We start from the raw sequence: 14,866 nt of genomic DNA on the forward strand, positions 1-14,866 counted from the left end.
CCTCTCTCGTTTAGGCTGTGGGGGCTTGAAGAACACTCAGTTCCAACCCCAGCTATGGGCAGGGGTACTTCCAACTAGATCAGGTTGCTTGCACTGAGGCAAATGGAGCTTTCAGGACACCAGGCACTGACTGCTTAGAAATGAAGTGGGCTTAAGTGAGAGGTGCTTTTTTGGGTGTGCAGCCTTCCTGTAACCAGCAGGACACCTAAAGGCCACTACCGCGGGAGGCAACAGGAGACAGAGCCACACACATACGGTAGCACCTTAAAGGACCGTGTCAGCGGACCAGAAAGGCAGCGGGCGCCTCAGGGTCGCTCTGTGGAAGGCGGGCGCCCCCAGTCAGCCCATAGCCGAAGAACCCGCAGCTTGCTATGAAGGAAGAACAGACAGACGCAAGCACGCACGGACTCAGGAGCACCGCCACCTCAACGCTCCGCCCTGCACCCGTCGTTTGCAGCGCGTCGCGAGCCGCGCATGCGCACTTCCAGGCGGCGCGGCGCTGCCGCCGCCGCTCCGGCCGCTTAGCGCAAGCAGAGCAGGGGAAGGAAGGGGAGGGCGGGCGCTGTTGCGCTTGCGCGAGCGGTTCCCGGGCAGCCGGGCGGGGGTAGCCGCGGGTGGCGTGCCCGGCTCTGCGTGCCCTGGGCATGGTGAGCAAGGGGCCGCTGCTGCGCCTGCTGACCGCCATCAACCGCAGGAGGATGAAGCTGCTCGTGGGGCTCGCCTGCATCGCCTACGTCGCCTGTGAGTGAGCGGGCGAGCGAGGAGGGGGCTCCGCTGGTTTTCCCTCTCGCCGCCCCGCGGAAACTTCCGCCGGCCCGGCGGGGCGGCTCGGGGCGAGCGGGCCGCGTTCCGCGGGGTGGTCGTGCCGGTGGGACGGGGTTCGGGTTGTGCCTGTGTACCGAGAGGCACAAAAAGTACTCAGGGAGATCTCAGAATAGCCGCTGAGTGGAATGTTTACGGCGTGCGTTACAGGCGTGAGTCAGATAGACCCTGAGATTTACCGTGCTGCGCTGTGAGCACTCTTCCCATTCGCGTCCCTTTCGCACATTTAGCGTTAGCCTGCTCTTGTTTCAGGCTCGTGTGGATTTTGTGTGGCCTGCACGTCACCAGGCGGGATCGTGGAAGCTCTGTCAGCATCGCTAGGTGCTGTCGGTGCTGCAGGGCGCGTGTAGGTGAGCTCGCCTTGGAGATGGGTGTGTGTGAGGGCCCCTCAGGATCCTCCGTGGGCATTTGGCAGGGTTCAGAGGTACAGCTTGGGCATGTCGGAGGAAAAATGGTGTTTCCTACGCCACAACTGCAAGATAGGAATTCCCTTTGCTGCTTCCCATTAGTGTGTTTGCAAGATCTCATTACTTACTCGCTGTTGAAATTGTTGAAATCATATACCAGCTCTCACACTTAAGACAGTTTCATAGAATCATGGAGTGGTTTGGGTTACAAGGGACTTCAAATCCCACCCATCCCAATCCTTGCCATGGGCAGAGCTGCCCCCCACCAGCTCAGGCTGCCCAGGGCTCCATCCAACCTGGCCTTGAGCACCTGCAGGGATGGGGCACCACAGCTTCTCTGGGCAGCTGTGCCAGTGCCTCACCGCCCTCTCAGTAAAAAAAATTTCCCCAACATCTTACCTAAATCTCCCCTTTTTTAGTTTATTCCCTCTTGTCTTGTCATTACCAACCCATGTAGAAAGTTGATTTCCCTCCTGCTTATAAACTACCTTTTAAGTATTGGAAGGCTGCTCTTGGGTATCCCCTGAGACTTCTCTTCCCCAGTTTGCTCAAGTGACTTAGGGTGCGATGCATAGTAAAGCTGGAATGACTTAATGATGACTCTTCTGCTTCTGAAAGGATTTGATATTTTGCAAAAGAGAAAACTTAATATAGAAAGCAAAGCTGTCAGGCACTGAGATTGAGTGGCAATTGGTATGGCTGCTAGAACCTGGCTATTGAATAGATTGTGGACATGATGATTTTTGCTGTCTGGGTAAAATCTAGACTTAAGGAAGAGGAAAACTGCTGTATTATTTTTACTGTTTGGGCTGCAGGTTATAGAAATCCTTTCTCTCCTTGTTTCTGGTCATTCTTTGAGTTTGAAAAAATCAGGAGAGGACTGCAGATGGGTGTGGCAAAGGGCAGCTTGAAAAGGGTATCTGGTGGGTGTATGGTTTCTGCACATCTGCCATGTCCAGTTGCTGTACTATTCCATCTTTTCAGTAATAGGGTAGCAGAATCATTAGTTATTGTTCTGGTGTCTCCAAGTAGTATGTTATTTTGGCAGATGTCAGTGATGTAATAGATTGTAGAGAGACTATCTTTCATTACCTTTTCTGTGGAAGTGATTATGATTCCATCCCCCTATCCTGATGGTGTACTACTTGCAATATTACTGAATCATCACTGTGCTCTGCATGCTGTCAGATATTGCAAGATTAAAATAGCTTGGAATTTGAGAAAACTGAGCTGCTGGTGTAGGTGTATGTGCTGGCACTTCTTACATTTTCGTTCTCAAGTGCTCTCCAAATGACTAAGTGTTTTCAGGCTGTGCAGCGTCCTTCTGATGAATTTCTGTTTGGTGTCTAGTGCGTGGGGAACCAGAGTTAGAGCACATTGCTTCAGGGAATGGAATACTTGGAAGAATGTGGAGTTTGGGGGGGTTCTTGTTTGTTTTTATGAAGTAGGAGATATGATTTTTTTCTTTTTTTTTGTTAGTACCATTTTGTGAGTTTGCATGTGAAACCATGGGAGAATGCTTGGAGAGTATCTTTTGGAAAAATGTTTTATTTCATAGAAAGCTTCTGCCTTTGAATGTATGTTAAAAATGTCTGAAGAACTTATTTTCTAGAGTCAGTAAACCAGAGGAAGAGCTTATCACAAGCTGTTGACAGACAGAGGCCCTCTTGTTCTCAGCAGTCTTTGGGTGGCTGTCCTGGTAGGTTCACAGCACACAAATGTTGAATGGCTGGGCTGGCTTAGGCATCCTTGTTCCACATCTCCTTTTTCCTACCAGTCCTCCACATACAAGGACTTAAACTGCTGTCCAATGAACCAGCTAAAGGAGGTCTGGTGTAAGATCACTTGGTGAGAAGTCAGCTTCCTTTTTAGCTTATTTATGACGTAGGTATTCAGACAGTTGTTTTGGTCCAGCTGAGGAGGTGGTGCAGTGGGGATATGGGGAGCTGTGCTTAGTGTTTGGCAGAACTTGACTGGTTCTACAACTTGGGTCTCATCTAAGGAGCCTTGCTGAATTTGGTTAAAGTACCGTTGTGATGTGAGGGGTGCAATAAGGCTAATCAAGAATCCAAGGTTTAAGATACCTTGGATTCTTATGGACTTGTAACACTTAAAGTAAGAAGAGTCCTTACTTTCAATCTCTGTTTGAATTAGCCATATTTGACGTCTCATTTTTCTAAATGTAATTTGTATTAATTTCAAAAAATCATTGTTCACTTAAATCTGGTAGTACTGTAGCTAATGAACTGTCCAAATCTCTCTGTAGGTGGTTTTGTCTGTTTGTTTCCAGGATTAACTTAGTTAACTCACTTGCATTGCTGTCTGCATGGCTGCAGTGTGCTAGATATAATGGGGAGCCGTGATCAAGGTGTTACATCTTTGCTTTGATTTAATCCCCTGCAAGATGCTGCAGATGTGGTAGTTGTCAATGAAAGAAGAGGGACAGAGTGTGAAGGTGGACCAGAACAAACCCTTTCAGTAACAGGCTGCACTTGCATCATCTTGGAGCCACTGTGAAACCACAGCTTAAGAACATGAGGTGATTAGAAATGCCAGTGAAATGGATTTAATTGATTTTTGTTGTCCACTGCAAAATGTAAAATTGTCACTACAAATGTAGACAGATCATAAACGAGCAGCCAATTTAAGAGGTACTGAAAAAAATATAAGAAGTATCTGATGCAATATGCACATATTTACTGAATTAAAAAAAAAAGGTCTGTCTTTTTGTGGTTCAGTACATCAATAAGTAGATACCTTGAATTCCTTTCCTTTGAGGTTTTAAGTATTCATTCTGCTTTATACAGACTTACTGAGGTGCTTCAGTGAGACTGTTTTTGTAGAATTGGGCTCTTATTGAAGTTGTCAGAAGTAGATTTTGAATGTTGGCTACAAGATTTTACAGACCAGAGTTTGTCCATCTACGTGGCTTGCTTTAATCTTGATGCTGCTGTGAGTAATCTGATGTCTTGGTGTAACAAGGGAGCTGCATGATCTTACTGAAAATAAGGGAAGAGTTCTATTTCTGGTAAAGTAGAACAGTTCTCTTTGCTCATTCGTAGATCAAATAGTTCTCTGGAAGTATGTCAGCTTTGCTCATTTTGTAAGGAAAAAGCGAAGGAATAGTAGGGTGCTGTCATGAGATCCAAGATTAAGACTTTTATTCCTTTATAAAAGAAATCAAAGAACGGCTGCTAAAGCAACTTAAAACGTCAAAGTAATGTGAGTAAAGTGTGTTTTGTGCTGTAGAGCTTGATGTCTCTGAGCATTGTTAATTTCAGTGATTGTTTTATAATGTTAGCCATTTATTGGTCAGATTTCCATCAAGTAGGAAGAATGTTGTGTCCCCTTCTCTCAGGATAACAAGGCATGGGAAGCTTAAGCTTCTAGGCTTAAATCTTACCAGCCTCTTGCACCTTGTTCAAAATAAGGATTGAAGGATACTTAATTTTTTATTCTGATAAGCTTGTAATTTCACTTTTCATAGCAGAAAAATAGCTGTGAAATTGTTCTTGTCTTACTGATTCAAGCTAGCTGTCTGGAAGTTATTTGGCACTGCTTTTGAGAGTAGAAGGAACAGTTCTTCGTTCCCTGTTTGTTTTATGAGACAGCAGGATTGACAGGCCAAGGATGATTCAGGAGTGGTGTGATGTGACATCAGGCTTGCCTGCTTTTTGCACCAACATGCCACAGATTCTCTACAAAAAAAAAAATATCTAAAAAACAAACCCTAAGCATTTGCTTGCTGCCTTTGAACTAGACATTGCTGTGTAGCTCATGAGAGTTTGACTGAGCTCCGGTAGCAGTTTGGAGTTTAAATCAGGAATAGCTGGCCAGCAAAGCAGGGCTGGAATCATTGTTGTCATTGTTCTTGGTTGTTTAGTGAAATGTTTTTGGTATTTTGTAGAAACTCACTCATACCATTCCCAGCATATCTCTGCTTAGGATTTGTCTTTGGCTGTGGCTTGTGCAGGAGGTGGTGCTGTCATTGTTCCACTCTGGAACAGGCACTCATTGTGCTTGCATCTGCTTCCCTCTCTGCATTTTTGCAGAGGAGTGATGTTTCCCTGTCATTTATATTGCCCTTCTTTTTTGAAGGTTGATTGGCCAAAGCAGAGTTTGAACTGGTGGTTTTCAACTTCAGGTCTTTGGACCCTTGGGAGAGAGATGTGGGGGTTTCTGCATCAGCTTGCTTAAAGGGGTTTGTAAAATATAATGGGGAGAAGAGAGTGTTTTTCAGCAGCCTCACAGCATGCTACAGTGGCCAGTACAATAACTGAGAAAATCATAGCAGTAAATAGTAATCTGCAGCGTTTAGTAGCTTGACGTGAGTCATGACCCTTTACTTGATCCCTATCTCTGATCTGAATCTTGCTGTCTCACATGACTGCTCAGGTTCTGGGGTTTGTAAAGTGTGTATCATTGTTATCTGGAGCGTGGAATATTCTCTGCCTCTCTAAGCTTCTTGAAGAATGTTTCCCCCATTCTGTGGACCATGTCTGGGGGAGGAAAAAGTGCTTGGGCACTATCTGCTTTAATTTACTCCTCTTTTTAACAACAACGACAAAAAAACAAACAAACAGAAAAACCATCTAACCCTTTCCTCAGCCACTATAAATCCTTTTACCTTCACTGTTCTGCATGACAGTTTACAGCTCTGAATGACTTGCATTTATTTATAACCTGTTGAAGCCGATTTCTAATGTTACTGATGAAGTTATCTAATAATTAACCTGGTTACCTTTTGTCAGACTCCTTCAGGTGAGTTGACACAGTGACCCCTACCTTTCCTTCCTTAGACTCCAGAGGCCGGAAGTTGAAAACCACCCGTTAAAACTATACTTTGATCAGTCAGCCTTCAAGAAGGAAAATGAGCTTTGTAACAGAGAAAGGGAAACGCTTCCTGTTTGCAGATACTGAGGGAGGAAAGTAGATGTCTCGTTTGCTTGAAACTACCTTCCAAGTTTCTGAAATATATTAAATACCTGTGCATGCATTTATAGTGAATATGTTGGAATTGCATTTAAGTGTATTTCAGGCTTATGTGACACATTCCTAAATCTGCACCTTCTTGGGGAAGAAAGCAATCCCTTATGCTTTCTTTGTTGCTTTGTTTTCTTTGCAAGTTAAAAACAAAACAGTGTTGTGTTAAAGCAGAAGGAGAAACTGTTTCTCAGCAAACTTTGTGCATTTCAGTTGCATAGATCAGGTCTACCAGAAGATAAATGTCATTTTGTAAGGAGAAAGTTGCTGGATTTTTTTTGAGTGAAAGCCGCTGTTTGAAGAAAGACTTAAGGATTTTCAGATCTTTCACAGAGTGAAAAGGGCTCACAGTGGTGTTAGTAATTTAGACTGCTTAGATTTCACATTGTCAAAATAATTCTGACCTTATTCAAATTACAATTTTGAACTCCAGTTAGGTATAAGTTGAAAGTCTCCCCAGAGAATTCCTACTTTTTGTAGAGAATCAATCTATGTGCAGACCACTGTTGTTATTTTGAGGCAGTAACTTCAAATCTGAGAAGTTAAATGATGTCCAGGCACACTGAAGTGTACAGAGTGATGAAAATGGAGGGTCCTCATTGGAACTTCCAAATTGGGTTGAGTTCTTTGGGGTGAAAATCAGATGCATTCTGTTGCTATGTAGTTGCTGTAAGTATCATGTGTTTATGTATGTGGTAGCGAACAATCAGATAGCATTACTTTGCTTGTGGCAAAACGTGCGGTAGACAAAAATGATATGCTAAAGATACAGGAAAGAGTTGAAACACTGAACAGAGAACTGAGGGGGAAAAAGAAAAAAGAAGACCTAGAAAGGACTTCCTAGCAATGAAGAACTCTGTTCAGCCTTTAAGTGATGATGTGAACTGAAATGTTGTAAGCAGTAAATATGCAATAATAGTTAGGTTTCTATCCAGTATGACATCCAGTTAACTGTCCTAAAGAAAAAAAACAACTACCTGTTACTGTATCTGACAGCTGTAGGAGTGTAGCAGTTCAGTGCAGTTTAAGTGTTCCTTTTTGAGGGAAGGCACAAAAGCATTATTCTGACAACTGCTTTTTCTCTGCTGGAAGATGAGTAGCAGTGGAATAGCATACAGTGAAGCCCCATAAAAACAAAAACACTCTATCCTAATGGTCTATGTTACTTCCCATGAGAGGAAATCTGAAGGTTATATCTTCTCTCTTTGGGGCAGGAACTTTAGATCAGCTAGGTCCAACCACCTGCAGGGCTGCCCCCCACCAGCTCAGGCTGCCTAGGGCCCCATCCAGCCTGGCCTTTACCACCTCCAGGAATGGGGGCATCACAGCTTTTCATATGTCCACCTGATCCCTACATGCAGGGAAAGTTCCTATCCTCTGCAAAAGTGGGTATCTCCATTTCCCAGCTGCTGGGATTTCAGCTTTCTTCAATGGTGATTTTCCAAGGGCTCCTCATCAGCAGCAAATTACATTCAATATCACCAAGGCCCATTCGTACTACTTATTCTTCACATTCAGAAGAGCAGCTTTCACTTGGCTGCAGGACTGTCGTGTCTCCAGTCTGTACTGAGATACAATGTTAAAATCTCCTCATTTCCTCCATTAAGAGTTACTTCAAGATTCCCAAGCAGTTGCTATTTCTTCCCTCCCCTTTCCTGTAGCTATTTCCTTTAGAGCCCACAATATCTTTTTTTCACTTCTCTTTCAGGTGAACTGAATTCTTTTCACCAACTCCAGTGGGAGTTGGACAGGGACCTCCATTAACACCATAGATGATTTTTCTGTAACTTTTGACTACAGTCAAGCTCACATTGTGCAAGGCAGCGCTATTGGGCTTAAATATCAGTGTCAGCCAAAGGCAAAGAGAACTACTTCTGGAGGAGCCAGAGCATACACTCAAATGTATAAAGGGAGGAAAAAGAAATAGCAATTTCCTGTAGCTTCCTTTATATCACTACACATGTAATTGAGATCTGCAAAATAATATAAGGCTTTTTCTTTCTTAATGGATCTGTAATCAACATTTTGAACTCCCTCTGCTTACTTTTCCATTCTGTCAAGTTTTTCTCTGAGAAGAAAAAACTTGTTTTTAACCAAGAAACCAATGCGGCTGTGTAACCATGGTGAGCCTGATTTAAGAAAGAGGAAAATAAATACATAAATCCTGTTTTTAACATCATAGCATCTCTCTGAAATAGGTTTGTCTGAAGCAATTCGCTCTCAGCCTTCAAAGGCTAAGATTTTGTTCTAGAAGTTCAGGTAACAACTGTATATCAATTCAGAGTGTTCCTTCGTGCTGTTTCTTATAGCAGAATCTTTTTGTAACAGACATCAGTTTGTTGTCTCCTAATATGAGGAACAGGGGATGTAAGGAGGGCAGCACAGGGAAAAAAATCCTGTGTTTAGAACTAGATCTGCTTGGGCAGAAGTTCTCATGAAAGTTTCTTTAAGTGCCTTGGAAATGCAAACAACATAATCATTGTGAAGGAGAATGGTTTTAAAGGAACTGCATTCATTGTTGCTCAGAATGCAGTTGAATCTTCACGGGCATTAGGATCCTGCTTTTTTAAAACATTAATTTTAAAATGCACATGGTGCTGGAACTAATGAAATTGTCTGAAGCAGTCTGAAATGACTGAAATTATCTCTAATCATTTGAGGTTCAATGTTAATTACTGCAGTTCCCTTGTGATAGATGACTTGATATTAATGTCACATTCTTAATCCCAGAGAAGAGGGACCATCCTGGGGTAAAGGCACTGATTTCCTTTGAGATTCTTTACTTTCCTACCTTTAGATTATGATTGTGCTACTCTTCTGGTTCCCCAGCCTATTATGGATGAGCTAATTAAGACATGCAAGGATAGTAAGCTGTGTTCTATTAAAAAAAAAAAAAAAAAGCTATACAGCAACTATTACTGCAGATGGCAGACTGAAAGGGCATTCCAAGCAAAGTATGCATCCTATTCCTACATTTTCAGGGTGCAAATGAATGACTCTTGCCTGCAGTGAAGTATAACTGGTCAGAGCCTAAAGTCTGACTGAGTTAGGTGAGTTAGGTAGGGGAATGTGCATTTGATATTGGATGCTGAACAACAAATAGCTTGGGATTTCTATTGAACTTATTTGTACTTTGATTTAATAGGTTTTGTTTTTCAAATCAAGCCAGCCCTGCCTGCATAATGTATCTGAAGAATTGCTCTTGAAATGTGCCTTTGGTGAAAACAGCTCAATCATTGCACTGCTTTGCATCCAATGTAATTTCAGAGATGGACTTCTCTAGGAGGACTAAACAAACTGCTATATGTATAGGAATACGCTTGTATGCGGTAGGAAGACAGCCTTTCTTTTACTCATTCATGACTGCCTGTCCTTTCTTTTTTTTTTTTTTTTTTTTGAAGTAGTTTGAAGAAGTCTTTGAGATCTGCAACAGTTTTATGAAATCATCCTTACCACATAGCTGTAGCTTTATCTTTTAGGGGCAGGAGGAAAACCAAATAGGGGGGAGGGGACAAAGGAGTAATTAATGTTTAGTATTTAAATTCAGCCAGCCTCTTTAATAACAGTGCTGTGATCAAAGCTTTAAAAAACAAATCCCCTTTTTTCCTGAAACAATAGCTCTTTATCACTTCATCAAGTTATGGCATTCTTCTTCTTTGAAGTGTGGTATCTGTGGGAGCGATTACTGACTCGGATGTATTCTTAATCTTAGTGGTACTTGTTATTAATCCTTAGAAAACTATTGCAGGGAAAGTGGCTGTTACTTTGTGGAAGGAAAGCAATAGGGGAGAAACATCACAGATCAGATAGAGTCAAAACAGGGCTACACTTTAATCCTGCAGGCTATTAAACCTGGTTTCCCCGTGTCTCTGAGCAATCCAAATACTCTAATCTCTTCGCTAATGGCCACGTATTACTACCATAATGAATCATTGGGTGAGGTTTAAAAATGGTCTTTTGAGAGGATAAGCAGAACTTCTCTCCCTTCTCCCTTGTAATGAGTGTCTTAATTGTTTGGTTACAAGTCATGCACCTGTCTGTCTAGTCCAGTTAATGATGAATTCTTCACTTTCACAGTTTCAGTAGATGGCAGGAAGGCTGTGCATGCTCTGTAGATGGATAAATGCAGAGTTCTTCAGCATATGCACTGTGTGCGGCTGTGGAGGAAGACTGTTAAATGTGCAAGGCCTGAGTGTTGGCATAGGACTGTTACCCCCATAAGTACTTCTCTGTTTCAAAGTTTTGGCTTTTGTTTTGTTGTGTTGTTGCCGTTCTTTTCTTAAAGACTGACTTCTGCAATAAAGTCTCGGTTATGTTAGAGTTTGCTCAAATTGGGTCTATTAGGAGTCTGATACTTTTGAAAAAAAGATGGGTTTGCGTGTGGTGCCTGATTCATGATCTTGTAGTTAGGAAGCGTTTCTAACTGTCCGCACCTGCAGCTTTTGGTTCAACCTGGTCTTGGTTGGCATGGGTTCTGTGGTGCCTCTGAGGGCTTTTGTCTCAGATTTAGGCTTGTAATTCTGCTTCACTCTGCTTGCTGCTTTGGGCCCCTGGCCTCTTAACCTGTGAGCCCTTCAACCTTGATGTAAACTATGTGGAAACATACAGTAGTCAAAGAGAGCCTTCTTTAGAGCTGAGCATTCAGAATCCTTTGTGAGGACAGTATGTCCAAGCAAACTTCTGTGGCACCTTTCTGTATGGGATACACTTCGGTGTTCTTCAGTTTTTTCCATACAGTTAGCCCATTTTCTTTAGCAAGCTTTTTTGTTGTTGTTGTTGCAACAAAACTGGCAGGATGGTGGTTGTGGAGCAGCTGGCAACTTGTTTTGTGTCAATTCCTGCTTCCCCAAGCAAGTCCAGATGTTTCCTGCCACTGCACAGACAATACCATACATTGTGTGCATGAGTTTCAGCAGCCTAGAAAATGAAATGATAGTATATCTGAGTGATCTATAGCTTGACAATTGTGTACCTGTAGTTGTCAAATGATAGTCGTTCACGCAGAAGAAAGAAAAAGTAAACTCTTTTCCACTAATATTATCACAGATAATTCTGAAATCCTAGCCAGATGGTGAATAAATGGAATGTAACTTTAGTGCTCAGTGCTCTATCTCTTTTCCCCACTGAGAATCTAATTAATGTAAAATCCATGGTGTTTCCTAGTTCAGCTGGATTTTATTGATCATCTGTCCAAATGTGAAGCTCTACCTTTCTCCTACTCCAAAGACTGAGGTTTTATGATACCACTGCAGATATGCTGTAGTGCCCTCCTTCAGTCTGATGATCTGTCATGGATTCATTTGTATTACTTGGCAGCGCTCAGTAGTTTAACACAGTTCAGTGGCTTTGCCATCCCCTGGAGGGTGGAACTGTAACTGCATTACTGTGTTCTCATGTGTGTTTTTTTTCCTTCTGATGCCTGTGTCTGCAGTTGCATTTGTTGTTCTCATCTCTATAAGACCTTACTGACTGCTTGAGATCAGTAAGTAACGATTGTGAAGTGTATCTGCAAGGCCTGAATGCAGACAAAGTACTTAATTCAGCTGCTACTTGAGGCCTGAAGCTCTGCTTGCTAAAACTGATGTTGCCTCAGGAACTTTCTATATGCATAATAATACCATAACTGCATACAGGCTACTACTTCTTAAGGCCCAACGTAATCTGGGCACCCAGACTGAGCCTTGTCTCTTTAATGGGCATGATTTATTGAAGATATTCTGCGTATACTTTGTGTTTCCTATTGTTACAGAGTTCCTTGCATAACTGTCCCACATTAACCTTATTTGTGTTGACAGTGTGAAGTTGTCGACTCTGTTGTGCAGCCTGCTTTATAGTGCCTTTTTTTTTTTTTTTTTTAACTACATTTTCTAACTACATTCCGTGTCCTAGTTGAAAGTGAAAGTCAGTGTTCTGATAGTCTTTGTGCTTAAACTCTCAGTGGTTTCAGATGTGTTTTCAGGTGGAGAATAGATGTGGCAAATGGATGCAAAGAGCTGATACCCATTTGCTGTATCATTTTATACAGTTGTCTTCCTTGAAACTGTTTTCCATACCAAAAGTACAAAAAATGAGCATTGCTTGCTAAGTGAGGCATTTGGTTGTATTATTACTTAGGTTTATTTTGAGTTTAAATCCCTGTGATAAATAGTGAATAAGCATACACGTTAGTACATGCAGCCCCCTTTAATGCAGGACTGTTGTGACACCTCTGAACTGGTTCAGCTGTTACCAGTGGTGGCCACTTTTTATTTTTGCTATTCTGCAGTTTTCAATCCCAGTGGTGCAGGTGCATGGGACTTCCTGCTTCTGACTTTTTTTTTCAGTGCATTTAATAAACAAACTTAGAACTCTTTTTAATGTGTGCAGTGACAAATTATAGTTAGTGAATTCTTGTATGTTTTATGTGGTATAGTTTGGGGATAGTGATCAGAAATGGGGCTCTGCTATCAGTGAACTTTAGATATGCACTGGAATTATCCTCTTTAAATCATTCAGTTTTCCTCCTTTTGTCATCTCATGTAATCATCAGAATTCCTCTCATACTCCAAAACCACATTCTGGACACTTGTTTTGCATATGTATCTGGCATGCATGCAACGTAATTAAATCATGAATATATTTAGCATTGTTTTAATTTCCTTCTGATGATGATACGAAAAAATTACCTCATGCTGCTATTACATGATGCTAATGTTCTCCTTTTTATTTTCCAGCTGTCTGGGGCAACTTTGTCAATATGAGGTAATGTATGTATTTATATTGAATATCCTTATCTGAAATAAAATTGTTACATTTATCACTGGATGTCAAGTGGGAAGAAAACAGAAGAGTAGCTTGAGCTGTTGCTGGATGGTTGCTAAGCAGCTGATACCATCTTTTAAATACAGTGTATTCAATCACAGAGCAGCGTTTGTGTGCTGTAATTCTCACCCCGGGTCTTCTGCCCTTCAGCATGTTCCCTTACATATATTTTATCCTGGGAGGTGGTTTAAGGCAAGTTGCTTAGCATAGTTGAGCACATAGGCTGATGAAATTCTTCTTTCCTTCATCACAAACCTGACCCATATCTTAGTGGCAGTGCAGGCTGTAGAACTGAAAAGTAGCAGATCATCTGCTTACCATAGTTATGCTTCTGTGCCTAGAATTGGAGATGGTGTTTTGAGGACTTCAGTCCCCACCCTCATAGTTAACTGGGAGAGAATAAGGTGGTTAAAGTACTGAAGAGCAAATCCTGTGTTGTATCCCCCATAGTTTTTGCCTTTGGAAATAGGATGACGTAACATATGAATGCAAACGATGCAGATTTCACAGTACTGCTGGTTACATGTGAGTGTCATGTGGGAATTTCACAAGGAAGTTGTAGCTGGAAAAGAGGGTGAAGAGAATAAAAGGATGCTGTTCGCTACAGCAAAGTCTTTGTGGATATGGGACAGAATGTATCACAGAATGGCCAGGGTTGGAAGGGACCTGAAGGATCATGAATCTCCAACGCCCCTGCCACATGCAGGGTCACCGACCTCCCCATTTAACACTAGACCAGGCTGCCCAGGGCCCCATCCAACCTGGCCTTGAACATCTCCAGGGACAGGGCATCCACAACCTCTCTGGGCAGCCTCAGTACCTCCCTGTAAAGAACTTCCCCCTCACATCCTACCTAAATCTTCCCTCCCTCAACTTAAAACCATTTCCCCTTGTCCTGCAATGTTTCACCTCATTAGTTACTCTGTTACCATGCTCGCTGGCATGGAATGAAGGAAGTTTGAAGCAAGGTAAGAAAATCAGTGAATTTTCTGTGGGCTTTCATTTACCCAGAATAGCTTTCTATGGGATGTGCTGTTGTCAACACATAGCTGTCCACTTTACCCTTCTTGCTGTTTCCCACCGTTTCTAGAAGCGTTCAGCTGTTAGTCGAACAGCTGCTGAGCTGCTGAGGTTTGCAGACGGGCTTATTTAAATTATTTGTTAACTCATGATCATCCAACTATGACAGTTCAGTAGCTGTTAGGTGTGCAGCTAAGCATTTCTGAAGGAAGGACAGGATCTCAGGTGTTTGAGAAGGACGGGGGGGGGGGTCATGGGGTCCAGCACGTTGATTCCCTGATAAGCTATCCTTAGAAATTGTATCAACCCTCTTGTTTGGGGAGACCCTTACAGAGCTACTAGGGGGAAAACTATTTCTGAACATGATACTCAATAATAATGTTAGGAGGAAGGACTCGTTAGAAACTAACCTGTTTTTGAACAAAGTGTGGTTTGAGCTGTTTCTTTGGGGACCCTTTTGTTGTTGGGAAAACATTTGAAGCATTCACACAAATTTCTTAATGTTTCCTCATAATAAATTCTTACTGTGTTAACTGGAGTGTTTTTACTTCAGTATTACTATAAAAAAAAAAATGCAGTTCTTTGTGAAAAGATGATTCGAGGTCTGTGTATTGCAGCCTTGAAATGTACTACACTGGTATGACAAAATTAATCTACTCATTGACATTTTTGCCTCAGTAGTATAACTGAACTGGCTTTAGTAACAAAATTTTACAGAAGGGTGTGAAGGGAATGGTTGCTCTGGCTTTGAATGGCATGGCATATGTGTACCTGCTTAACAAAGGGCCTTCTGTTTCCTTAGGTGTAATGACTGCAGGACCCAAGTAAAGGAG

At 42.2% G+C, this 14,866-nt stretch overlaps 1 protein-coding gene across 3 annotated transcripts in view; it reads left to right on the forward strand.

The window, feature by feature from the left end:
- The first annotated feature begins 588 nt into the window (after positions 1-588).
- UXS1 (UDP-glucuronate decarboxylase 1) overlaps positions 589-14,866 on the forward strand; it is a 56,641-nt gene continuing 42,363 nt past the window's right edge. For all 3 annotated transcript variants that reach the window (XM_042867329.1, XM_042867331.1, XM_042867330.1), the window contains exons 1-2: positions 589-741; positions 12,926-12,953. In XM_042867329.1, coding sequence (XP_042723263.1) covers positions 645-741; positions 12,926-12,953 — 125 coding nt within the window. In that variant the 5' untranslated portion in view covers positions 589-644. The remainder of the gene's footprint in view (positions 742-12,925; positions 12,954-14,866) is intronic.

The sequence above is a fragment of the Lagopus leucura genome, unplaced genomic scaffold (genome assembly GCF_019238085.1).
Source record: "Lagopus leucura isolate 7727_CA_CO unplaced genomic scaffold, USGS_WTPT01 Super-Scaffold_100001, whole genome shotgun sequence".
NCBI classification, from domain to species: domain Eukaryota; kingdom Metazoa; phylum Chordata; class Aves; order Galliformes; family Phasianidae; genus Lagopus; species Lagopus leucura.